Source organism: Limanda limanda, chromosome 12 (genome assembly GCF_963576545.1).
Source record: "Limanda limanda chromosome 12, fLimLim1.1, whole genome shotgun sequence".
Taxonomy (NCBI): Eukaryota; Metazoa; Chordata; class Actinopteri; order Pleuronectiformes; family Pleuronectidae; genus Limanda; species Limanda limanda.
This window is the reverse complement of record NC_083647.1, coordinates 17843307-17869899: the sequence shown is the minus strand read 5'-3', so window position 1 is coordinate 17869899 and position 26593 is coordinate 17843307. Positions and strand designations below refer to the sequence as shown.

General features: G+C 41.0%; 2 protein-coding genes across 2 annotated transcripts; one reads left to right on the top strand and one right to left on the bottom strand.

Moving 5' to 3' along the window:
* Window positions 1-8568, top strand: LOC133015171 (TLE family member 5-like). Its single transcript, XM_061082302.1, has 7 exons — window positions 1-391; window positions 3080-3177; window positions 3745-3808; window positions 4014-4058; window positions 4156-4218; window positions 4334-4408; window positions 4537-8568. Exons 1-7 carry the CDS (start codon window positions 365-367, stop codon window positions 4774-4776), a joined length of 612 nt encoding a protein of 203 aa, XP_060938285.1. The 5' UTR covers window positions 1-364; the 3' UTR covers window positions 4777-8568.
* Window positions 8569-11192: 2624 nt separating this feature from the next.
* Window positions 11193-26262, bottom strand: plpp2a (phospholipid phosphatase 2a). The gene is made up of 6 exons (XM_061082557.1): window positions 25935-26262; window positions 14389-14540; window positions 14033-14295; window positions 13253-13310; window positions 12250-12426; window positions 11193-11682 (listed from the first exon to the last, which is right to left on the bottom strand). The coding sequence occupies exons 1-6, from the start codon at window positions 26017-26019 to the stop codon at window positions 11533-11535; spliced, it is 885 nt and encodes a 294-aa protein (XP_060938540.1). The 5' UTR covers window positions 26020-26262; the 3' UTR covers window positions 11193-11532.
* Between the last annotated feature and the right edge of the window lie 331 nt (window positions 26263-26593).

The window sequence follows — 26593 nt, the reverse complement described above, 5'->3', positions numbered from 1 at the left end:
CAGAGGAGAGTCGGAGGCTCGTGTGTCAACATCCAGTGTTTCCCCCGGGAGACGTAACGTTAACGCTATTCTTAAAAAAACCCTGACGTCCCTTCGAGAAGCTGCTTTCTTCTTCTCCTCCTCAGCCTCGTCTTCCTCCTCGCAGGCCGCGGTGCTCGGCAGCGTTGAGACCCGAAGAAGAAGGCGCTCGGCCCCCGCTGCTTTGACGTTAGCTAACGTTCTTGTAAACGATGACTGGGTACAAAGTGCGAACGGCGTCTCCGATCGTCTAGTGTTCTCTGGGGACCTGTTAGCTTAGCCGGCTAGCTAGCCTGCTGGTGGTTTCGATCCGAGCGAAGGAGACGAGGCGACGCACACTGCTGACATGATGTTTCCTCAATCGAGGCACTCGGTAAGTTGACGAGTGGAACTTGTCCCGGTGGGAAACCGGAGCAGCCGAAGCGGCGGGCGGAGCTAACACTAGCTAGCAGCCGGACAGCTGACACTAGCACCGCGCTGGCCCCGGGTCGGTCACTGTCAGCCCGGCTCACAAGCACCAGACCTCCCGTCTGCGGAGCCTCGCCACGGCGGTGCCGCTACAACACAGCACAACAGCTAGCTTAAACACAGGATAACACAGCTAGCTTAAACACAGGATAACACAGCTAGCTTAAACACATGAAAAAACAGCTAGCTTTAACACATGAAAACACCGCTAGCTAGCTAGCTAGGTTTCTCGGCTAACTTGCCTGTGTGTGCACCTCGCTGTTAGCTAGCGTCTCTCCGAACAGAGAGAGGAAGTTAAATCGTTTTATTCTGATCTGATTGTTTTAATTCACTGGTATTTTAAAACCATCACTAAGCACAAATGATTAGTGAGGCGACAGTGCAAATAAATGGGCAATGGCCAACTTCCATTAAACAGTTTGGACACTCGATGAACATAAAAGTCCTTATTATTGAAATCATTAAATACAAATATTAATGCAAACATAAGGCAGAATTTCAATTAGCATCTGTCAGCTATTACTTAGATCTGAGAAACTACGAAGCAAAGTTAGAAAAGAAACTGCCCTTCGTGGCTTAATTATTAAATAATTCAATATTTAGTTATTTTAACTGTAGGAGTCTTCAGCGACTAATATCAGATGAGTTACATTCAGTATTCAGCAGTGGAGAGAAGCCTCACAGACATTAGCTCAGGCAGGAAGGAGGTGTGAAATTACACATGGGCCTCAGACGAATCCCCACTGCAAACAATGCTGCATCATGTTACCACAGTTTACATGGTAATCCGTGTTAATACTTGGTTTAAACAAGAACAAAATGAAGCTGAAACTATTGAGGTCGCATCTAACAATTGTTTTCTTTATTGACTAATCTGCCAATTAGTTCCAAAACGGATTTCTATGTCAAATTTCACAAAATAGCTTATAATAGATTTACAAAGTCAATGGAAACCTCTTTATATATCTCCTTTGTTTCAAACAACAGACCAAAACATAAAAATACTCAGTTTACAATGTTATTAAACATAGAAAAGAAAGTAAATCTCAATATTTAGAGAAATAAAATAGTACTATTTTTTCAGATCTTGAAAAGTAATAGAAACAAAGAACCACTTATCATTTGAGATAAGGTTTTTCAAACAAGAATACCTAATGTGAAAACATCTGGTTTTGATCGCTGTCTGTGTAAAATTAGCTGAATATCTTTGGCTAAATAATGCAGTTGTGCTCAACTTGTACGCTTAGACTTTGTCATGAGAACCACTCACTTTTCTGACATAATAATGATCAGATACTAAATTTAAAAAAACACTAGTAGATTAATGGATAAAGAAAATAATCTTTGTTTGCAGTCCCTAAAATATTAATATTTTTCTCTTTTTAAGATCATAGTTAACTGAATATCTTTAGCTTTTACTGCTTTGTAGCTGTGACCTTGGGGTGGATACATATTTCACTACTTAACAATTAATCAATTAAATACAGTTACTAATGGGGAAATTAATTGATAATGGAAGAACATTAGTTAGTTGCAGCCTTAAATATTACGATTAATTGTTTTGTTTAAAAAAAATTGCAGAGAATTTAGAATTTAAACAAAAGAAATCCCCATAAACCATGATGAAATCTTGGGATAACTTGTGTTTTCTTTGATAATAGACCTTAAATGAGGGGGGCTGATGTTTTTTTCTTTTTATTGTAACTCTTGATTAACTGATTAAAAATGTTGAAATATGCCTTTTCCTGACAAAGTCACTCCTTTATAGCTCATCGATTCTCACAATTTATTCTCTCAACTAATCAGTGAGCCAAGTAGTTCCAGTATTTCTCTTGCATCTCAAAAGCAAATGACTGCAGTTTGCGTTTTTGGCTGCAGAGATTCGACCTCTGTGTAACCGACTGACTCCATCATTTCTGTTTAGTCCCATAATCCCACTGGAAACCTCTTGCCCTCGTGCCGTTTATTTAGAGAGTAATGAGGGTTTAGGGCACAGGATAAACGCTGGATTACAGCTCTGGACTGATGTTGTAACTGTTGTCTATACATAACCAGCCTCTCGCATATGTTCGGCATAGACACACTTTAATCTCACCTTCTGTAAACACATTTCCTCAATCAAGACTCGGCCCATTGATTTTTATTAAGTTTCTCTTTGAGAGGATGTTGCATATCAGTTTGTCAAAGGCAGCTGTTGAAGGTATCTCTGCATTTTGGGATAATTGCAAGGTGACCGTTCTTTCCGGGTTGAACCACAAAAGTCAAACACACCGTTTTCTCCTTTATCTCAATTTAGTGAGTTCAGGCTGACTCACATTTTAACTATCCTCGAAGGGTTAAACCCAGAAGTCAAACTGCTGTTTCTAAACAAACCCAAACACATTCTCTGATTCCTGTCTTGTTGCACAGGTTATGGTTTCGTAAAGCAGAAAGGCTGTGTAATTAAACTGTCGTATCAGATGACCCATGTGAGTTGTGGTCCAGCACAAGATGTAATAAATTAAGATGGAGAAATTACATTTTGTATTTGTCTGCTGGGATCCTCGTGAGTAAACGCAAAACTGCTCATGATGTTGTTTTGTTGTTTCCTCAGGCGTCCTCTCAGTCCGGTCAACCTCTCAAGTTCACCACTTCTGACTCCTGTGACCGCATCAAGGATGAGTTCCAGTTCCTGCAAGCACAATACCACAGGCACGCAGAGACACACACACACACACATGCCTTGTTATAGGAAGTAAGGATTTGCTCTCTGAGTGAGCTCCAAGTTAATTTCCACAAGTCTTACACTTGACGAGAACTTAAAGTCTTGTCTATACTTAACTAGACTTCTGCTGCCTTAAGGTGGTGGATCAGGGGATAGAGCGGGTTGTCCACTATACATGTGGTTGGCGGTTCGATCCCAGCCTCATCCAGTCTGCTTGCCGATGTGACTTTGAACTAGACACGAACTCCAAAAAGCGCTGTGCATAAGAGTGCTGTGTGAATTTTGCGTACGACTGGGTGAATGTGACTCTCAAAGCATGATATATATACAATCAGTTTATCATTTAGAATTATAAGATCAGCAATAAAATGTGGATGTACTGAATTTGTACCAAGGCCCTTGCATGTCTGTATTGTGGGTTGTTAACTACAGGATATAGGTGAAAAGTTTAAAAATCATTCATGCACCCTGTCCCTTATAGAATCCAGCTGATGACACTTTGATATCTTCATTCTAGCTGTCGTCTAATGCATCTGCTTATTCTCTGTAAACAGTTTGAAGTTGGAGTGTGATAAACTGGCCTCTGAAAAGTCTGAGATGCAGCGTCATTATATCATGGTAAGTCTGGGATTTTCCCTGTCATGAAATGTATCCCACAATGTTTTGGGATGTGTTTACCACTGAAGTTTCCAGTGCCATTTTCCTGCTTTCGCCATGTTTGAAAGTGCTATCAGAAAATGTCTTATTTGGTTTTGTGGAAACATTCACTTAATTTACTACCACACTTTTATAACGTTTGTCTTTCTCCCTCTGTTTATTGTAGTACTATGAAATGTCCTACGGGTTGAACATTGAAATGCACAAACAGGTAATTATCCTCCCCTGTAACATATTTTTTTTCCATGATTTCAGCTTTTGTAGAAACAGGTCTAATCCATTTTCTGACATGATTTTTTTCTTTGCAGGCTGAAATAGTGAAGAGACTGAACGGGATCTGTGCTCAGGTGCTGCCTTACCTGTCACAGGAGGTAAGGACACTGACATCTTCACAAATGTGTCACAATAGAAGTCTCAACAATTCTGCCCCTCTGCTTATTCCTTTACTATCGGGACATGTATGACCATGTTGCTTCTATGTTCCAGCATCAGCAGCAGGTGATGGGCGCCATAGAGAGAGCAAAGCAGGTCACACCTCCAGAGATGAACTCTATCATACGGGTGAGCTTTTATATCGCTTACTTTACGTGTCTGCATGTTTCTAATGCCGCTTTTCAGACATGAACTTCAACACAGCTTAAAATGTAATAACTGACCTTTTTGTATCTTAATCATTTGTGTGTTTTTAGCATCAGCTTCAGGTGCAACACCTGCCCCAGCTCCAGGGCCTGGCCCTGCCTGTGAACCCGCTCCCCATGGGCCTCACCCCTCCCTCCCTGCCCAACGTCTCCTCCAGCTCCGGCCTGCTCTCCCTCTCGTCCATCCTGGCCAACTACTCCCACGGCCAGGCTCAGGTGGTGAAGGAGGACAAAGCCAGGGAAGCGGCAGAGAGAGCACCCAGAGGAGACGACGGGGATAAGTCAGACTAGTGTCGACACAGTGAGGAGGTTTGGAGAGGGAGGAGGGGTGTTGAGAAAAGAAAGGTGAAACTGTAACTGTAAATGGAGATTGATGTAAGTCTGGCTGCCTGTCTTGAGTGTTGATGAAACCGCAGGGATGATGACGAGCAGAAAAGACGGCGTTGAAGCTTTTGGATGTGTTAGAGATTGAAACTGCTGAATGGTTGAGAGCGTGAGTTCTTCTTTAGTGGTAATAGACTCAGTTCAGGCTTCTAGACTTAGAATAAATGCTTTTTCTTTTGTGTAAGCCACTGTTGTTAGGCTTAACCAAGATAAATGTATTCCCATCTGGAGAAAGAGCTGCGGCTGAAAGCTAAAAGCAGTCTCCCACACATGGATCTGCCTCTCACAGGTTTATTTTCTTCTTGTTATCAGATCTGTATTCAATGTTTTTTTTTTCTTTCTTTAAGTCCCTCAGATTGTGTCGTACTGGCTCTTTTCTGCCAGTCACTGTAAGGAGTTTTAACATCTCAGCTCTCTGTAACTCCTTTTTCCTCGTTGCATGACGTACAATAGCTCAATATCGCATTTCTCCAAAAATGTTTGGACCGTAGACTGGAAATAAAAATGGACGACACGTCTCCTCTTGCTCCCGTTGCACAAAAATTAAGGATGAAATATCCCGGATATAGATGCCACCATTTTGCACTTTTAACGTTATTTGGAGCCAGAGTCAGTGCAGGATTGATCCTAGTGTGGAGCTGTGCTGTTGTGTTTCCACCGATAAACACACTTGTCCAATTGCAAGTCAGTATCATCTGTCAATCGTGATGTTTCACCCTGTTTTTTTAAGCCCCCACTGGAAAAATGAGCACTTGGACATACAAACGTGTGATAAGATCTACCTAAAGTGACAGAAACCATCTTGGAAGAAAATTGAATATGACGTGTACTTTGACTTTTTAGTTTAGTCCATGTCGTTTTCACTAACATCCACCAGGAGGAGCTGGCTTGTCGTCCATCTTTATAAACGGTCTCTGATTACACAGGCATTGTGCATCGGAGCCAAATTAAATCTTAGCCGATGATGTTAAATGGGATGTTTTTAAAGAGACATTTCACTTATCATGTGCTTTCAAACCCTTCAAAAAATCCTAACCCATTATTTTCATACCAACCACTGGATGCATTACCTTTAGCTGTGTACCTCAGTCCCAGAGAAATGGGATTTTATTCCATTAAAAACCCTATAGTTTGTACAAATGGTAGTTCATTTGTTTAATAGGCCGAGCTGCTGCTGCTGCTACACGCGCTACATTTAATGGACCATGACTCGTCTGTAAATGATAAGAATTTACACTCTGAAAGAATTGACTTTATTTTGACATGTTGTTTTCGTGAAGTTAAAGACAGGCTATGATTAGTCTAGAGTTGTCTGTGTGTGTTGGAGTGAATGTGATTGGAAAGAAGAAAACATGTTTAATTTAAAAAAAAAAAAAAAAAAAAATGTAAGCACCTTTTGTATTACCCTCACCCCCCCCCCGCGTCAGTCAGCCCTTTTCTCCCTTTTGCCCGCCTGCTTTTAAATCAAACTTGAACGGGATCTAAACTTCAGAACCAGACGGTGGAAACCAACAGACGAGTGTTAACTGTATTTCTGCAAGTTCACCTCAGTTTCGAGCACCTGTCTTTTCCTACCTTGTGTGTGACTATAAGGGGGTATCCTCCTCTTTTCTTTAGTGTCATTATTTGGATTAAGAATGTGTCCTGAGTGAGTGGCTAAAGATCTGAAAGCAACAGCAAACATGTGTTCGCTCAGAAAAAAACTGTTATTACAACCACAATATGTGCTGGTGACCAAATTCTTGTTCCCTGATGATCACAAAAAAACAAGCAGTAGTTTTTTAAACAAATGCTTTGTCCCAACTCCATGCTAAATAAATACCAGTTCTAGAGTTTAAACACAATCTTATCTTGATAGTATACTCTTCCTATGGTCCACATAGAAGAAATCAGTGCAGATAATGATAATAGATCAGCGTTTCTTATCCAGATCATTTTGACTTTTGTAAGGGGATATATGGTCTAACTAGAACAGCACTCGGAGCGATAACCTCAATACTGTAGTTCGTGCAGTCGACATAACAAAGAAGGAAGTGGTTTGATAGGTTAAAAAACATTTATTTGTCATAAAATTTAGTTGTTAAGCTGAAGTTTTAGAGTAATTAGTTCATTCCCTATATCTCCAGAAACTATTTGAATTCAGTTCAGTAGTTTTTTGCCTAACCCTGCAAACCAACAAACAAACGCTGATGCAAACATGTTATAATTATAATCGTCCACAATTTGTTTCCACTGTTTAATTAATGACTAAGATATTTTTTTCTCTCTCGCTTACAAAAACAGATTTCACTTTGAGCAAATGTTCCACAGTGAGAAGAGCCGTAACTAAATCTGTCACTTGATGTGTATGCAAAGGTAAATACAACATTAATCATGTCTTTGAGGAGAAATAGTTTGCAAATATACGCTCATCGTACGTTCAACATATCCGACCACAAGTCAAAGTAGGTGTCGGGTTTGTCGTGATTTCACGCAAGAAGTGTGACGAGGTGAAGAATGCAGTTGGTCATGCTTCAACACATTTGATTTGTGAACAGCTGATGGACACGTCCCTCTCATAATGCAATGCACAAAGTAAATGGAGGTGAACCGATATTATTTTGGGAAATTTAGGTTTAAGGTGTTTTCAATGGTTTTCTAAAGTTGTTTATCCTGAATATAAAACTTGTCCTGCTCTCTTGTGTGCTGACTGTAAAACAGTTTAAAGGTTGGAATATAGCGCACACTGAATGCTGTTGGTCTTTAGTATGGAAATAGAACAGCAGGGGGCAGCAGTGCTCTCTCTAGTGTGAAGACGCTCTCAAGCCTCTGAACAGCCAGAGAGTCGGTGTGATGAGTTCACATCATCGTGTCCGCTCTTCTCCTCTCGTCTTCACCTTCTGACCGTCGGGTCGAGTCGCTGTCACCCCCCCCTGTAATGTGAGCGCTTGCCAGAGCTTTGACACCCCACCTTTTTAATGTCTGAGCACGTCCAGGATCTGCGCTTGAATCTCTCTCTCTCTCTCTCTCTCTCTCTGTGTATTTTAATTTTAAAAGCACTTAAGTCGTGGCTTGGTGCTCGTTTGTTTTCCTCCTTCCTGTCTGTGCTAGTGTTGGGGAGCTGCAGGGTTTCCCTTTCCTGGAGATCTTTGACTTTAATATATTGAGTGCGAGAACACATCAGTTTGTCTTTTGCACTCTTTATGCTGACGTCAAGTCTCTGTAGAAAAACCTCCTTTGGCAAAGTTCAGACATATGAATGGTATGTGTGTTTGTTTTTGCTGTGAAGGGCCAATTTGTATACATATGAATATATCAATATACATATTTTTTAAAGCATTTTTGTATGTTTCAAAGCTGCTTTTTAACGTGTGTATCATGGAAGACTTAAGTGTTGTATGTGTGCATTACAAGCCTACAGTAAGAGAGGCACAATGTTGTATACCATGTCGTTTTTCCTGTTTTTTCTCTCCCATTCTCTCAGTAGGCAGTAACACTTAACATTGTTTTCTAGGTTTGTAAATGTTTTATTCCTTTTTCGGTGCAAAGAAAATCCAGTTTAATGTGTTTATGAACACAGTCTCATTTTAAGAAAAATATCTGGGGCAAAAAAAAAAAAAAATGTAAACAAGCAACCGTGTACTCTTAATGAGAATGAATCAACCTTTTAGCAGTAAGGAAGCTTCTCTGGTGCCTTACAAATAAAAGATGTGATTGCGATTGGTCCTTTTGTCTTTGCATGTGGGAGAAACACTGAAGCAGTTTGAAGGACAGAAAGGCGACGGGTCAGGAAATGTAGCGTCTGATCAAAACGTTCGGGATGAGAGTCGACTCCTCCACAGCTTCGGGAAGCGATGTGTGGTTTGAGGCTCGGTCGACTTGCACACGTGTTTTGAGGAGTGAATTTGATTACAGGCGTCGCAGTGTAAATAACAAAATAAATGACAAAGAAATTCCCTTCAGATTAGTAACAGCTCTGTGGATGAGTCACCACACAAACATGACCTCCAGAGTTCAGCTTGAGTTTCCCTCTCATCCTAAAGCTTTAGAAACAGACTGCACACAACCTGACCAGCTACAAGCAACACTCAGCTACTAGCTAAAGAGGGAATATCTTACTTAAATTCATCAGGTGGACCGACACCTGTGTGTTTGTACTGTTCCCAATATCAACTTCATTGGAAGAGAACGTCAGTGTTGATTGTAGCTCATTGCAAAAAAAAAAGAAAAACATAAATTAAAGCTGCTTTAAATCATGGAATCAACCAAATTTTCTAAACAATTATTAAAAACTTTGCTGAAGGTTTGCAAACATAAACTGAGCCCTGTCTTCTCAGGGTCTGTGTTCAGGGCGGGACAGTGATTCTCACAACAAACAAACATTTAGAGGGATTTGTGCTACTGAGTGAAGGTTGTGGTTTTAAACTCTTATGAGCAGAAAATTACAAACATAAAACATGTGCAGATGAATTCTGTTTCACATTCTCACTGTACTTGCACGATAAGCATTTCAATTCATATTTAATCTTTGTTTTACTGCTGATAAAGAAAAGGATATTGTGAACGTTATTCATATTATTTTGTTGCCCTATCTTTGTTATTCTGGTTAATCACTGCAACCTGGACATTTATGGTCCGCAGAAAGTATTTGGTATCACTGAAAAACAAATTACTAAGTTAACACACTTACTTACTTTCATTTGAAATAACTTAATTCATTCGTGTTGCCAGTTAAATATTGTTTTCTTTTCAGTTTAGACAGTCGAATATTTCCGATCAATTCCAATATAATTATTGAGTGTTGCCAGAATCATATTCTTTCTTTAGATAAGAATCCTTAAAGCTGAGACCAACATGTGTTCTAATTGCTCATGTGAGATAAACTTAGCATTTTTGTCCTGTGATGTCTTGTTGCCTCTTGGCTGACACATTCACATTCACTGATATTTTGCAATGAGTTTATGGACTTGGTAGATTTATCAGGTTCATTCTGGAAAAACTGGAAACTTATCTTGGAAAAAGGACGAATTTGTCATTGACATCAAATGCGTCATTGACGTGAGGAATTTGTTCACCTCCTTTGATGAGGTGGAGGCTGAACTGCGATGAATAAAACAAAAACTATCCGCATGATATCGCCATTGAGCAAAGTTATTAAGTATTTTTACGGTTTAGATTTAAAAAGCAGCTCGTCATCATTGTTAATTACAAATCGCCCCATAGAGGATGATACCTGTGCCAAAGGAAAAGGAAATAAGAATGTAAAGCTTTTATTTTTTTCTAAACCAACCTGATGTGGTTCAACAGCTCCATTCCTCTCCTGCTGAGGAATCCCACAAGCAGGTCCAGACATGAAACGACACGTCACCATGTGTCTGTTGTGCATCGTGTTCACCAACGACAGAGACAACACCTCTGAGAAAAGTTACTTTTACTCTCACTCACCGTCACCACAAATCACTCAAACATTTCCTTTCTTTCTCGTACGATGGAAATAAGCACACACAGATGATGTTCTGGCTTATGTTTATGGAGAAGCTACATAAAAAAACATCAGGGTGAAGTAAAGATACGATTACAATATGTGCAGGTTCACAATAGGTTACACGTGATATAGAGGAAAGGTCCGTGAAGGTGTTTTTAGTTTGTATAAGAAAGACAAAAGCAGACAAAAGAGTGAGTTCACGGGTTGAATACACTCCAGTAACGCTTTCAATTGTCCTCAGTTATTTTCAAATCATTTAATAACATTTTGTTTCTTTAAAAGAAGAAAAATTTCCAGTACAAAGTTTCACGGTGACTCCTCAGTAAAGTAGTGGTAATGATATCATTCTTAAAAGCTACACAGTTCATAAGACGAGTCTACACACAAATAAAAACATGTCAGCACTACACTGTGTGTGTGTGTGTTTGTGTGTGATGGCTGGATCAGTCCATCCTTATCACATGCACACCTAAAAGATTAAGACACGGGAGGGACAGGTGGATACAAACTCTCTCCAGTGTAAGTAAAATAAAGTAACAAAGTAGAAAACATTCAGTCTCCAAGGTTTCATCTTAGAAAAAATGGTTTTGTTGGCGTTTCTTTTGAAATCCTGTTGAAGTCATTGCTCCACTTATCATCAAGACTCACAGCTTAAATTCTCACCCACCAACCTGAAACTTTATTTTCTTTAAAAAAATCCTAAAAACATTTTATATATATATATATATATATATATATATATATATATATATATATATATATATATATATATATATATATATATATATATATATATATATATATATATATATATATATATATATATATATATATATATATATATATATATATATATATATATATATATATATATATATATATGATCATTGCACGCTTACAAACCGAACACGCTTCACATCTACACAATAACACCATAAAATCAGTTTCGACTGATCACACACACACACACAAACCCAAACTGACGGAAATGCAGGCGATGGAGCTTCTGTTCCGACAGGTTATAGAAATCTGAAAGTGTTGGGAGGTTCCGGAGTGGAGAAGGTCTGAATATCCAGTTAGTGGTTACCGCAGCGTGTTGTGGTTATTTTCTCTTTTCTTTTTTCCAAATGCACGACTTTTGGTGACCGAGCCTCTGTTTGAGCGCGTCGGCCCGGGTTAGTGAGAGTTCAGTCCTGTGCTCATACGGGACCGGGGTAGTTGTAGTGGTTCCCGTGCTGCGAGTCGCGAGGCTGCGGGCTCGGCTTCCGCTCCAGGGGTTCGATCTCAGCCGTGTCTGGCGGCGTGCAGGGAGGAAGTCGCTGCTTGAAGAAGTCAGAGACGTAACGAACCTGAGTGAAGAAATATGATAAAAAGTCAACGTCAGAGATGATGGTGAAGTAAAAACCACACAGTATAAACACATCAGTACTATAATGAACACTATCTTTGTCAAATTTTTTTTTTTTGGATGGATTTAAACAAATATTTGTACCTTTGAGGTCAGGCTCCTCGCCAGAATCAAACCAAGAGCATTGCAGATATGAAATAAACCTATTTTAGTCTGATTTCAGCTCTGAGAATATTAGGTTTTGGTCACAGTGTTCTCGAACATGTTGAACTGCAAATCACAGCCTCAAATGCGACCTAGAACAGTGCCTTGCAAACAATTACAGTAATAGCTTTAACAAAATGCAGCAGAAGGGGAAGTTGAGAAGTATTTTTTTTTTGCTTTAAGTTATGATAATATAGTAAACGTTAATTGGCTAATAATGACATCATCATCGTTTAGATTGAGAACAAAAACCTGCGTTCTTATTAATAAACCCATGTGATTTAACTTGAGTTTTGGATTTCTTACGGCCATTTTCCTCATAGCTTTTTTTTGTACAAATGACAGAACACATGGTCACACTCACAGTGAGAACAGAGATGAGCGCCCCCTGCAGCAGCCCCACCAGCACGTCGCTCCAGTGATGTTTGTGGTCGGAAACACGCGTGTATCCCACATACAGAGCAAAACCCACCAGGAAGAACTGGATGGTCGGTCGAACCAGTCGCGTCCACTTCCCCTGCATCCGGGCCTGCAGATAGAACTGCACACACACACACACACACACACACACACACACACACACACACACACACACACACACACACACACACACACACACACACACACACACACACACACACACACACACACACACACACACACACACACACACACACACACACACACACACACACACACACACACACACACACACACACACACACACAACATAAAACATTTAAAACCCCTGTGTTTGACACTTATATACACTATATAGATGATAGGTTTGATTTCCACTGGAAAATATAATTGAACAAAAAAGTTGACGTTTACAACAAAAGAACGACCAAATCCTGACCTAAAAAACGAATCTTATGTATTACTACCCTTAAATTCAAACTAAATAAAATTTTTAAGTGGAAATGATTTAAGCCATATCAAAAATTACCAAGTTGGATTTATTGAAATGTTAAAAGTTAAAAAGAATCTTTAATCTCTGCTGTTGGCCTAAAAAACTTAACAAAACATAAACGAAGATGTTAAACTTTGATCTAGCAAATATCCGTATCTGATGAGTTCTTATCCCCGACCTTGTCATTGGAGCTTTTAGTGTCGAACTATGCAAAATGAGAATTTGAGAATCTGCTGTGTTCCGGCAGACTTTGAGTATTTCAGGATTAAAACCGTTCACTCTGTCATCTTCCGTCCATTGTGCCGTGTGTTGCTTTACAACAATGATGTTTTTAGAAGCGGAGCCACGTGTCCGCGATGACCACCTTCCCCTGTTTGGAGTCACTCGTGGGTGTTTTGGGTAAATACACATTTCCCAGCCACCAAATGTCTCACACAAAAACGGCCTCACTCACCGACAGAAAGAGCATGCAGTACATCCCGAAGGACGAGTGGCCGGAGTAGAACGATAACCTGAGGGAGACCGATGGAAACAGAGAAGAGAATCAACATTCACTTGTGTTTAATCAATATTATGATGAAGTGAAGAAGAGGAGCAATCAGTCTGGAGTTTATTTTCCACCTGTAGTTTCATTTAAACCAATACATGATGATTGCATCTGCACCACTAATATTTTTTACATCCACAGGAGTTGTGTTTTCATTGCTGGCAGGATTACACAAAAACAACTAAACTGATTTTCTTGAAACTTGATGGAAGGCTGAGGTAAGGACCAAAGAAGAACCCATCAACATTAGGAGTGGTTTTGATAAGAGGAGTTGATCCAGGATGTTTTCTTCCCCCCACTTCCTTTAACATTGCGACAATTTGTCAAGAAATAATGCAAATATCAAGTAAATCTAAACCAAATGTGTCGACTGACAATATTTATAAATCCGTATGAGTCGGCTGTTTCTGATCTCAATATTTATCCAAACTCAGCCACATTGATAATAACATATTTACTAATTAACAATTAGTCACTTCCTAAATGTGACAATACAATGAATGCTTTCATTATCGACTGTTTGTCAGACAAAGAAAGTACAGTGGTTTTTTTCAAACCTGTTCATTTTCTTAACATGTACAGTCAAGTCATCTCAGAAAATTGATGTGAGAGGCAGAAACTCATGACCTGACAAGATCTACTCCCACGCTACAACCATGGTGTCGGTGGAGTGTCTGAGTGAAGCACCTGGACTCAGTCACGTTGCGGAGGTTTCCCGTGCAGTTGATGTGCGGCATGTATCCGCTACAGCTGACCGGGGCGCACACGGCCAGGAAGTTTGGACGGGGACGGCCGATGGTGAACTTGGCCAAGTCGGTCAGGGATTGGCTGACGGCTCCTCCGAACAGGAAGGTGCCCACCACCTTGTAGAGAGCGGACAGGTACTGGTTGAACTGGGAGTTGGAGTGGAGCCGTTTGGTGTGCACAAGGTACGCCTCTCCCGTGGTGATCTGGGAGGGAAACACAGAGAAGAGTTTGAGGTGAAATGTGGATTTGATGGTTTTGCTTTTCTCTGGGGTGTAACCGCATCGTCATGGACTCACGATGATGATGGAGCAGGAGATGGTGACCGCAGCCATGGCCCCGTGGGAAATGGTGTCCCTGCGGTAGGGACGGCTGATGCTCTCGTCATCGCAGTAGATTCCTCTCTGGTACGGGCTGAACGTCAGCGTCAGGATGCCCGAGGGCAGAGCGGCTGCAGAGAGAAGAGACGACACTCTGATAAACCTGGGAATCATTTGGTCTTTTTTTTTACGTTGCCGTTTTCTTCCCAGAACAGTTCCACCTCAGTTTCATCAGGCCACAAAACATCTCCCCAGCAGTGTTAAGGAGCTCGGTGGTAAACTTTAGACCTCAGTAATGTTTGTTTTTAAGAGCGCTGCCTTCCTTCGTAATGACATTCCAGAGACTCCATGCAGACGGGCACCTTGATGTGCGTATGGCAGACTCATTAACACGGATGTTAACCAGCTGCAGAGATTCCTTTAAGGCTTCAGCTGGTACTCGGGTTGTTTTTGACCTCATGGACGACTCAAGGTTTTTTCAGAGACCCTCCAAAGAAAAGGAAAAGGCCCCTAATGTTTGTTTAAAGTGATGATGAGAAGGTGAGGACAGGGATTTGACTGTCGCCTCTAGGAACCCCAATGTATTGTTATGTGCCGTCCACAGGGGCGTTACAACAGTATAGGCAAAGCGTGGGGCCTTGATCTGAGAGGAGTCCACAGCAAGGATCATTTTGTGAGAATCCCATTAAAAGTCAGATTGGTTATGTACAGGAGACTTGATCGACACCATGATCTGAAAGCACCTGACAAGGTCCCATGACACTAACTTTCTAATAAACACTTTGTAATGTTATACCTTTGTTTGGAAAAAAATGTTTTGTGTATGTGAAATACAACGATACCCGATCTGAGTTTGGGGAACAATGTGGTTTGGTATCATGTTTTTCTTGGGTCAGGGCCCCTAGGTCCCTTTCTCCCGGTGCCCCCCTAAAGTCCTGTGAAATGCCCCTGGCCGGGGGCCCATCCCGAGAGCAGCCGAGACCCTTCAGTTCCGCGCCAACAAGTCGAACATGAACTTCAGCACAATGGGGTGCAGCTCAGGAAACAGCTAAGAACACAGCGACGGACTAATCTGTTGGCTTTGGGCAGGAGGCTCCACTCTGCCAAGTAAATGAATTTGTCATCAGTCGAGCTCAGTGGCAGCAGCGTCACCTCTACAGGGCAGGAACCGTGCGTCACCATGGAAACACACAGGACAGGACAACCATGACCTTTGACAGGGGGGGCACCTTTTGCACAGTGAAGAGCCTGGGAGCCGAGGATTGAACCAGGACACACACACACACACACACACACACACACACACACACACACACACACACACACACACACACACACACACACACACACACACACACACACACACACACACACACACACACACACACACACACACACACACACACACACACACACACACACACACACACACACACACACACACACACACGACCGATAAATCCTGCTGTAAATCTTACAGGTTCTAAAACTCATATTTATTGTCCGTGCAGTGAGAAATATTTGGTGTGTGTGTGAAGACAGACACCAAACATTGGGTTTAACAGTTTCTCTAAGTACACACAGACACACACGCACAGACGCACATAAACCCGTCTCTTAAATCTGAGCAGGACAATAGTCCAATCGACAAGAGTGATGTCAGGAACTTTCTACACTACAACCTTTAAATAGTTTTCCTGTTTTCACTGCACTTCGCTGAAGCGGCCGGAGCCAATAAGAGCGAGCGATGGACGGAGTTTGTTTTCCTAAGCGGGCGCCGTATATTTACTGGTTTTGATGCCATAAGAGCGGCTCAACAATAACAGATTGCTTCCTTCCTCCAGAGTGTGTGACCATCGCTCTGACTGAATGAAACCGCACGAGGACACAGAAAGGAAAACACGTCCCGGACAGGTGATATAGTGACGGTAATTCCAGCGTGATGTCATGCGTACACACACACAGACACACACACATACAGTGGCAGTCTGTCAGGAGCGGGTGTGAACATTTAAACCCAGCGTTTCCTCCTCTCCACTTCCTGCTACATAAAAGACCATAAAGTCGATAAACAAATTAGAACGTCACCTCAGTAGAGTTCATACCTCCACCTCGAAACTCACCTTACATTCAACAAACTGCACCAAATTCCACAAACTCACAGATATCAGTCCCCTAATTGTACAAGGTTGAAAAGATTTTTAATAAAATATCAAGATCCATGATTATTAGGAAAATGATCCCAAGATGATCTCCACAAAAATGCTGCAGTTCTTTCTAGGCCCATGTTCCATCGTTCAATTCGTATTTTGGGGAGAGCCATAAAGTAATTCATACATAATGCTGACAGATAAACAAGCAAACAGACAGGGATTAAAACTTAAATCATTTAACCTTAACTGGTCATATAAGTAGTAGGAGTAGTATTGATATTGTCTCATATTATATTGAGGTGTGTACTTCCTGGAAGGTTACATGCACAGTTAAAAGCAACTTCCCCATAATCTGCAGAATTTAATTCAAAAATCTTGCAGCAAATACTGGAGAGTTTGGTAAATTTTTTATCTTTCTTTTTATTATTTAGATTTTTGTTTTAGGTTGAAATTTGATGTATGAACTCCTGAGGATGTCCAGAGAAGTGGTTCTGGACTTAAAGCAGCTGTAGAGAATATGACCTGCTCATGTCAACATAGATATGTTCTGTGATTAACATGAGAAGAATGCAGCACGATGCCTGAGGACAATTTGAACAGCCTCCAAACACCGGATGTGATATTTGTCACCATCTCTGAACAAGTGCTACTAATGATCTTTGATGACGGGCAGTTTATTTTCTTTAGGGGAGGCCCCTCCCTCTCAGAGTTCATTATTCCAGCAGGTCGAGCGTACTCACAGCTCCTCTTTGAACTGTGGCCAGTGTGTACTCTGCAGGGTGCAAGGATAACACCCAGATAAGAGCCTGCTTGTTCCACAGGTCTCTGGAGGCTCCACGCTGCCAGGGTGGAGTGGACAGAGTTGGGCAGTGGCCTTTAAAACGTGTGCGCGCACACACACACACACGCGCATTAAGCTTATTGAACAACAGACTCAGTGAGGATCAGGCCCAGCGAAGTCGATGCCCCTCCATCCCCACAGCCCCAGAGAGAGTTCCTATTATCGGAGCAGGACGGGCTGTTTTTATCTGCTCTATTATTCCAGAAGACCTGGTATGTTTTTATAGGTCTGTCCTGGTGGGGCCGCACCCCCCTCCTCCCGACCACAGGCTGGTTCACACACCGGCTTCATTCCCCAATTCAATAACTGGTCCTTTATCCTCTTTATACACTTATACAATGGCAGGGACGTCACACACAAGCACATAAACGGAAACCACGAATGCTAAACGAAAAGAGCCACACAAAGAAAGAACACAACCACAACGGAGGTGAGGGACAACAGATGATGACAACGAAATGAACAGAGCTACTTTCTGCAGTCGTGTTATTTATGTCACTTGACTCATACATCCACTACTTGACCGGAGTAACTCGGCTCAATTTAATTGTGAATATCCGTTGTCGCCCACTTCCGCTGTGGTTGTATTTCTGATGTTTGGTTTTTGCATTTATGTTTTCCGTTAATGCGCTTGTGGGAGACGTCTCAGCCGCAGCATTCTAAGTGTGTTATGTGGGTTTTTAATCTATGTGAAAGTTCTGCAAAGTTAAAAAGCCCAAAGTTCACAGTAAGGGGACCTCCTCTCCTTCACAGAAAACACAAGCTCCTGAAACACGTCGCCGGGAGTCGGCTGATACGTCCACATCACGATGGCCCAAAACCCAAACTGTTTCAGAGGCTGTAAAGAGACAGAATATCAATAGAAAATGCCTATGATCATAAAATGGGATCCGAGACGCAGCAGTGGGAAGCAATTTACTAAATTCAACAGATCAACAGTTTTGAAATGAGCTTATTCGCTTCCTTTCTGAGAAGGAAACGAAAAAATATGGATTCCACTCCCACAGCAAACTGGTGAGAGGTCATGTGGCTCAGGTCAACCTGTAACGTAACCGAGGTCATTGTACTAATCAATTTTAGTTTGGGCTAACGACTCTCAGTGCCTTGTTTATTTGCAGGTTGTAAATTTACTACTACTTAAATAGTAAAAGTCTGTTAAGAACTCTTAAAAAACATCTTTGTTTCCCCTTCATTATTATAGAATATTCTCACTTTATCTATTTTTGTAGTTTTCTTTATTGCTTCCTCAGTGACATTTTCCTTCCTGTGTTTTCTTCCAGCCTCAAGTTCCGTCCATAAATCTTTTCTGTCTTCTTCACCATCAATACCTTCACTTTTCTCAGGCATATTTCAACTGCTATTAGTTATTTTACCATGAATAACATTTACTGGAGGATATTTGCTTGTAATAAAAGGTCTTTTTTATTCTAATCTGACATTTTACAAGTAACTTGTACTCTAGCATCGGCCCTCAATGTAGAAACTGCTCTAATCTCTCTTTATAAAAGAGACAAACACACACACACACACACAAGAGTTTCTGCTGAGTTTCTGCCTTCAGTCCGCAGGAGAGATAATAAAAAAAGAAAAAAGGAAGAAGGGAAAGTATTGTTTTACGCTTTCACAATCTCCACTGGAAAGAGCGCAGCCCTGATCTCCCTTTGAGAAAATAAACACGGTGGAATCTGGGATCAGACACAAGTAAAACTTCCCCTTGACCCGTGACCCATCGGGAAGCGGGAAGCGTTCCTGTTTTTCAGCTCTCGAGACGAGTGTCCGAGCCGCACCGCGACTCCCACACGTTCACTGAAGAACCTCATACAGGCGACAGTTCTGTTTACGAACATTTGTCCCACGTCAAATCCCAGCAGACGACTGTGAGGTCTGTGGGTCGGCCCGCGTGACCTGGCAGTTTGTTGGCTGACGGGGATCCGTGACTGGTTCACCGCATCACACTGAGGTGTTCAGATAAAGCCAATATTTAACTTGAGGATTTTTCTTTTTGTTTGTTTTGGAATCTTTTTTTAGGACATTAGCCGTTCAATGCTGTGTTTGTTCCGTCCTGAGCTACAGAGAAATCGCCTGTTTAAGGCTACATGGGACGTCTTTATGCATTTTGTTGACGCAGCTTTTGTTTTCAGTACAATAGCCCCCATCACTCATCTTTTATGTGGAGGGGTTCATTTACAAAGAAAGTGCTTTACTTCCTGTGAGGCCGGGGGGGTTTTCCTGGGAAAGTCCAGCACGACTGAGTGATAAGGAATTCTTTCCTGTTCTTTTTTTTTCTTTCAAAAAAGTCATTTACAATAAAAACTCAAGTTGATTTAAATGAAATGCTTTTAGATGTGGAATTGCTATTTTAAGTTCAATAAACATAATTCCAAGTATATTTAACTAAGGATTCTCCAAATACATAAACAACAACATATCCTTACTAGTTTATCATCCTTGAATAAAGTATCTAACAAAGATTTTTACATATTACACAGCTAATTTAACATTGTCTCACAGTTTCATAGTGGAGCATTTGTCTTCAGGCTCTTTCCTTAATTCCCTTTCATGGACGATGAAGGGTGATGAGCATTGAGAATAAAATAATCAGCAAACTGATAATGTATTGATTAGGTTCAGTACGTGTTTCTGTAATGGACTATATGGATATTGTATTGATTGTTCAGTCTAATCAACCACTCAAAGCTCTTCACACTACAAGTTTGTGCAGCACCTTTTCTATCACACCAGTATTACACCGAACTGTGGAGTTCGTTATCGTTCCTAAGGACATTTCCACTTGAAGACTAGAGGTGCCGGGTTTCAAACCATCAACCGGGACGACCCGCCACAGCCTCGCACAGTGGACGTCCTCTTTAACCGAGGTTGACAGCTTACGACGCTCACACTTGAACTATACTGCACCCAGCCACCGGAGGGCGATCAAGACACTTTGGCTTCACTTTTGGGAAATGTGGTATCGTTAGTCTTTATAAACAGTCTTTGTTACTGACGTCAGCAAAGTGAGAGGGAAAAACTGACGCTGACTTTTAATCTCACGGAAAACAGAAATAATTTTCAATAATTTAACTTCCTCTTCCAAACAACCACCACAGTGCTGAAAACACAGTCTGAAACCATCACTCTCACACACACATCTCATTTTCGCACAGGAATGTAAAGGAGCAGAAGTCAACACTGTCTACTTGACTTTGACAAACACTTGGCAAAAGCAGACTGTGTGTGTGTGTGTGTCTCAATAAAACAGTTGAAGGAGCAGCTTCCTCTCAGTAAAATGTTGCTGTGTCACATTAACAATCTGCACAGATAAACAACAGCAGCTGTCCCACATCTGAAGAGTTTCTTTGACTCCTCAGTCCAATCAACAGCTTGTAATGAGAAGTGAGAGTGGACGTGAACACGAGCAGCTGATCTTCACTACTGATCGTCACCTTGACTTTGTGCCACTGAACATTTGTGTATGCAAAGCTGAGATGAGTTGACTGACAGAAAACTGAATCAACACCAACATCCTGTCTGAGGCAAACATGTGTTACATTAAACTACAATGTTTGGTTTAAAATGCTTAATTTTGGTGTGGAAAATAATGTATTTAAAGCCGAAATAGTTTTTCATGCTTAAATGTACAATATGCAGCTTCCGCCTCTAAGGGTCTCTCAATTATACCAACAAATATATCTAGTTTGATGATGTCGTGAAGCAGCGTGGGATCATGGGAGTTGTTGTCTTCACAGCCATTTCCAATGAAAATCTACCAGATTCTCAGGAACAAATCACAGATGAGGTTATGTAATAAAGTTGTATTCATGTTACGCAGCAAACGGAAAAGAATAATCGTGATACCCTCCCAACACAGTGGGAGGAAATGACTGGCTCACAGTGTTTTTCCTTCGTCTTACATCATTTGGCCTCAACGTTGTAGCAGAGAAGAGCAAAGTCAATTAAAAAGGGACCAAAATGAAACGTACTACCTTGATTACAATTGGCGATTTCTCTGGGTTTGAACATTGTTGGAGACATTTTGGATAATGGAAGTACACAAAAGAACAAAAACAAGTCAACAAAATACAGTATACAACAGAGGTCTAGTTGTTTTTGGAAATTCTTTAAGAAGGCCTGAAGCTTGGACCTATGTGACGCTGCAAAGTTGTTTGATTGTTATATAATATAATATGATATATTATAGCTGATGAAGGGAAAGAGTTCAGATAATGAATCCCACGAACCAAAAACTGTAAATCTTATTTTTGTGAAGCTGCAATTTCATAAATTTCCTTTTGATTCTGGATTTGATAACTAGAACACAAACAAACAGAGGCATCGGAGTCGTAAGAGAGCTGCGATTGTTAAACTATGATCCCAGTGATCTCTGCATGTGTGTGTGTGTGTGTGTGTGTGTGTGTGTGTGTGTGTGTGTGTGTGTGTGTGTGTGTGTGTGTCTGTGTGTGTGTGTATTTGTGGTGGGAAAGTGAAGCAACAGCTGGGATCAGTCTCTCTGACAGGCAGCCAGGAGGACTTCAGCTCTTCAGTGTCTCTTTATGTCCAAACTTTATGACTGAGAACATTTCATAGTTGAGTTCAGACAGTGTCATCGTGAAGATTTAAACTCAACAGGAAACAGGTTTTTCTAAACAAAATGGCTTGACATGTTGGGAGAGAGGTTCATTCACCTCGATCTTGTGTCAGTAGATGAAACATGAAGCTGAGCTTTCATATCGTCTATCTTTATATACAGTTTATGATATTTATATTGTCTATGCCTTGGCTCTGTCCAAAGGTAGAAAACTGAGAGACATCAATCTTTTCATCTTAGCAAATCCAAAACATAAAACGATTCTTTTAAAAGGAAACAAGACCAGTGTCACTTAAGTTTCCAGTTTTTACCCTTCAAGCTGTTTTTGACTTTTGAAAACGTCAAGAGATTTATTATACGTTCTCAATAGAGTTCAGGTACACATAACGTCAAAAGGACAAGACAGGGACAAAGGAAAAAGTGAAACTATAAGAGGAACAGAGCAGCCTGTGTCCTTTCATTAGTACAAATGTGGTCATTTTACTGATATGCAAAATGTAGCCTTAGTCTGACAGTGTGAGAACAGACGGCCTCATGTTGTGGTGTCTGTGTCGAACCTGCACGTGCAGCAGTATGTGTGGGTGTGTGTGTGTGTGTGTGTGTGTTCTAAACTACGCTAGGAAGTTGTGTTGTATCTACTGTGCAGCGGTAACAAATAATGGCAGGAAGGGGGTTTGACTGCAGAGGGGAAGAGGGAAAAATGAAACAGTGAGCAGATTCAGAGATCTGTTACAATCTGAACATTCAGCGCATTCCTACCGTAACACACACACTCACACACACGTTTGTACATCTATCTTAATGAGGAAACGTATAGGCTTATTATTATTATAATTAATTCCTTAGCCCCCCACTCTAACCATCAAAACTAAATGCCTAACCCTATCCTAAACCTAATTCTATCTCAAAACCAAGTCTTAACCCTCAAAAAGCCAGGACCGGTCAAAATATCCTCATTTTGTAGGTCTATGCTTAAAGCTGTCTTCACAAAAGGCATAAGTACAAGTACACAGACTCGATTACTGCTCCTATAGCCTGATAGAAGGCAAGGTAAACTTTGTGGGATTTTATTATTTTATTACTTTCTCCCCCTCCTTTCAACCCACCTCTCCTCAATTATTGAATTTTTCTTATTTTCTTGATCAAGTTTCAATTTGAGATTGTCAGAAATGAAGATTTGATGCTTCCATTGATAATTGGACAAAAGAAATTTCATATTTGATATTGGTCAAAAACGTCTTATTTTCTGTGATTGTCTAATGACTATAGCAGTTTGATTTCTTAATTAGTTAAATAATTGTCTCAGTTTATGAACGGCAGAAAAAAAGGTGAAATGTGACGATTTTAAGAAGCTTAAACCATCAAATATTTGACATTTGTTATCACCAACTTGACAAAACGGTGGCAGATCATTCAATTTTGCTAAACTATTCAACTGATCTTTGCAGCTGTGGTTTGATCATTCAATTTACATCATTATAATTCATCTGTTAGTGTTGAGCACAGATCACATCCTAACGTTACATAATTCTATTTACTTGTATTGGTTTCAAACTATTTAAGTTTGTCGATTCAGATGGGTTTTCATCTAGTAATCTATTGATACTAAAATCACCACGTACTTTACATCTGAGCTGCACTGACTCACACAACATGAGTCAGAGTTCAAAACTATATATTTATATATAACAAATTATATATCAAATATTTTGATGTATGACTGACTTTCACACCCATCTGACTGAGATGAAATCCAAGCTTAGTCAGCTGAATACTTTGTAAACTACTCGTCATTAATCACAGCAGGAAAAATGACACCAAATCCCTGACTTTATTTCACAAGAGTTGGATTTACTTGACTTAACTCTAATGTTGTTTCTGCGTGATTGCTTTCATTACTTTAGTCCCAGGATGTCATCGACTCCGCAGAAAAGCCTGACTCATTTTTAAATAGAATCAGTTCGTCACCATGTTTTAGAAATCATTATCGTTTCCTTCAGGGTTGTTGAGCAAGAAATGAGTTCACAAGCTTTAACAAAAAAGTGAGGGGGTGCAGAATGGTGGACTCCTTGTCAGGTGTACACACACACAGACACACACCTGTACTTATGTGGAGTAAAGAGGGAGGTGAAAAGGAGAACGGTCATTATCATTCCTGTCAGTGACCAGATGGGGCCACAACTGGAAGCACAAAGGTTTGCACAACTATCATTGTTAGGACTTGTACAACCAAAATGTGACCAAACTATTCCTAACCTGAACCTAACCACAGTTTATATCTTACCCCTGACATTAACCAGGAGCTCAGAAATGATGCCTAGCCTGTATGAATGTGTGTGTGAATGGGTGAATGTAAAATTGTTCTGTAAAGCGCTTTGAGTGATCATCAAAACTAGAAGAGCGCTATATAAATACAAAACCATTTACCATTAGGACCAGAGGTTTGGTCCCCATGAGGTCCACTGGTCCTGACAAGGTCAGTCCTAGAGAAGGTCCCAAAAGGTAGACCAAAATTAGTAGACACACACACACACACAGGTTTGCGCAGTTGTACTTGTTAGGACTTGGTATTGACTTCCACTGATTGTGGACAGCCTAACCAAAACCATATCCCATACAGTTAGCCAGGAGAAAATATGTTTTGCCACATTAAGACCAGGATTTGGTTTCCATGAGTTCAGAGATTATTGAAATTAGTATGCACACACACAGACACGCTCACAATTCTATCCCAAACCTAAAGCCAATCTTAACACTCAAACTACCCTATGAAGTTATGAGGACCAGGCAAAGTACCCTCAGAACATCAACCAGTGAGAACTAAAATTGGCCCTCAAACTATAGAAAGACACACACACACACACTTCACAAGCATTCCGCAAGTTCTACTGTTGACCTCATATTTCACAACTAACAAAACCATCTACAGGGAAACTTAAAAGACGAAATCGACTTTGCCGTCAATCTCCCTTCTTTCTTTTTTCCATCATCTAAAATCCATAAGTCTTGTGATGTCAAAAAATGTGAGCAGCTGCGACATAAAGTAGAAGCTGGAAGATGTCAGCTCTGGTAATGACTTGGTGTCAACTTCAGAAAGGAGAGCAGGTCGCAACAAGCATGTTTTTTCCGTGTATAGTACTCATCACATATATAACATGCACCACCAAAGAGCCCACCCCCTGACTCACACACAGACACACACAGATACACACAGATACACACATACACACACACACTTTGCAAAACAGGATTTTTACTGTCACAGGGAGAGATTCATTGTGGATGATCTCTGCTCTTCCTCCTGACCCCAGTTTTTTTTTTTTTTTTTTAAAAAGGGGCCAGAGGTGCAGGAGGGGAAAATATGCAAACAAGCATGAAAGCATTCACAGAGACTAATAATTCATCATCAGAGACCTTCAGAGACAAGTAGAGATGCAGAACTAACAACTGATCACACCTCAATCCAATAAGCAGCCAGAGATCAGCCTGTGTGTGCATCACCAACTCTGTAAAGCCTGATACTGAGATAAGATGCTGTGTTGTACCTTAACCTGAATGAATTTATGGAAGATTCACAAACACAAGTATCCAGCGGTGTTATTGCTCCAACACTGTGTTTGTCCTATTTGAGCAAGATAGAGACAAATGATGGCTTGCAGAGTTCAGTTGTGCTTCTGAGTATAAACATTACTACGTGCGTGTTGTGCAAGTTTTGAAAGCTGATCATGGTAATCCAAACATGAAGTGAGCTCCCTCTCCTGCTCTTGCACAAAGCTCCATGAGGCAACATGTGTGTGATAGATCTATAAATCAGTGTCAGTGTTGGGCAATCCGGCGCGTCGCTGCGCAAACTTCCCAAAACAAACTGTTTTTTTTTTTTGTTATCTCAATCTAAATCCTGATGGACGCTGTGGATCAGCCATGTTGTCAGGAGAACACAACTCACCCGCAGTCACGCACAGAATATCCACCACGATCAGGATCAGCTTCTTCCTGCCCTGCTCGCTCATGGTTCCTTCTACAGCCTCCATTCACTTTCATTAATTATACCCCAAAAAAAGAACGCGTTTAAAAGCAGAAAGGGTCGCAGTGAAGAAATGGAAGAAGCAGCTGGAGGGACTCTCGGGGACGGGGAGGGGGACGGGGGAAATACCATGAGGACAAGTCCACCCAGTCCTTGTTCTTCCGGCTCCTGTGACTACCTGTCGGCCGTGCGTCTGTCTGTCTGTCCGCGCTGCGTCGCTTCAGGTGAGCAGCAGCTGCGTCCCGGTGGAGGCCGGCCTCTTTACGCACGGAGTGGGGGGGGCTGTGGGAGGATTCCCCAACAACACACCCCTCCTCTCTCTCTCCCAACACACACACAAACACACACACACACACGTCCCCATGACTTCATAGGACCAAACCATCTTTGTATTATCTTGTTCAAAGCCATTTTCTGCTTTGATGTTATTTTACAGTTTTACAGACATTACAATGACTGTAATATCTAACAGTCATTTGCGGAATTCGTACTTTATAATTACTAACCCTCACCTTAACTACAGCAAAAACTTACCTGAACCTAAGCCCTATCTAAGCCTACTGACTTTATTTAACTTTTTT

Excerpts from the sequence above, each read along its gene's own strand:
- LOC133015171 (XM_061082302.1), top strand. The coding sequence starts at position 365 with ATGATGTTTCCTCAATCGAGGCACTCG. Across the intron at positions 3,178-3,744 it reads CTGCAAGCACAATACCACAG|TTTGAAGTTGGAGTGTGATA; the intron begins GCACGCAGAGAC and ends CTCTGTAAACAG. Across the intron at positions 4,409-4,536 it reads AGATGAACTCTATCATACGG|CATCAGCTTCAGGTGCAACA; the intron begins GTGAGCTTTTAT and ends GTGTGTTTTTAG.
- plpp2a (XM_061082557.1), bottom strand. The coding sequence starts at position 26,019 with ATGGAGGCTGTAGAAGGAACCATGAGCGAGCAGGGCAGGAAGAAGCTG. Across the intron at positions 12,427-13,252 it reads ACTGCATGCTCTTTCTGTCG|TTCTATCTGCAGGCCCGGAT; the intron begins GTGAGTGAGGCC and ends GTGTGTGTGCAG. Across the intron at positions 11,683-12,249 it reads CGCTCATCTCTGTTCTCACT|GTTCGTTACGTCTCTGACTT; the intron begins GTGAGTGTGACC and ends TTCTTCACTCAG.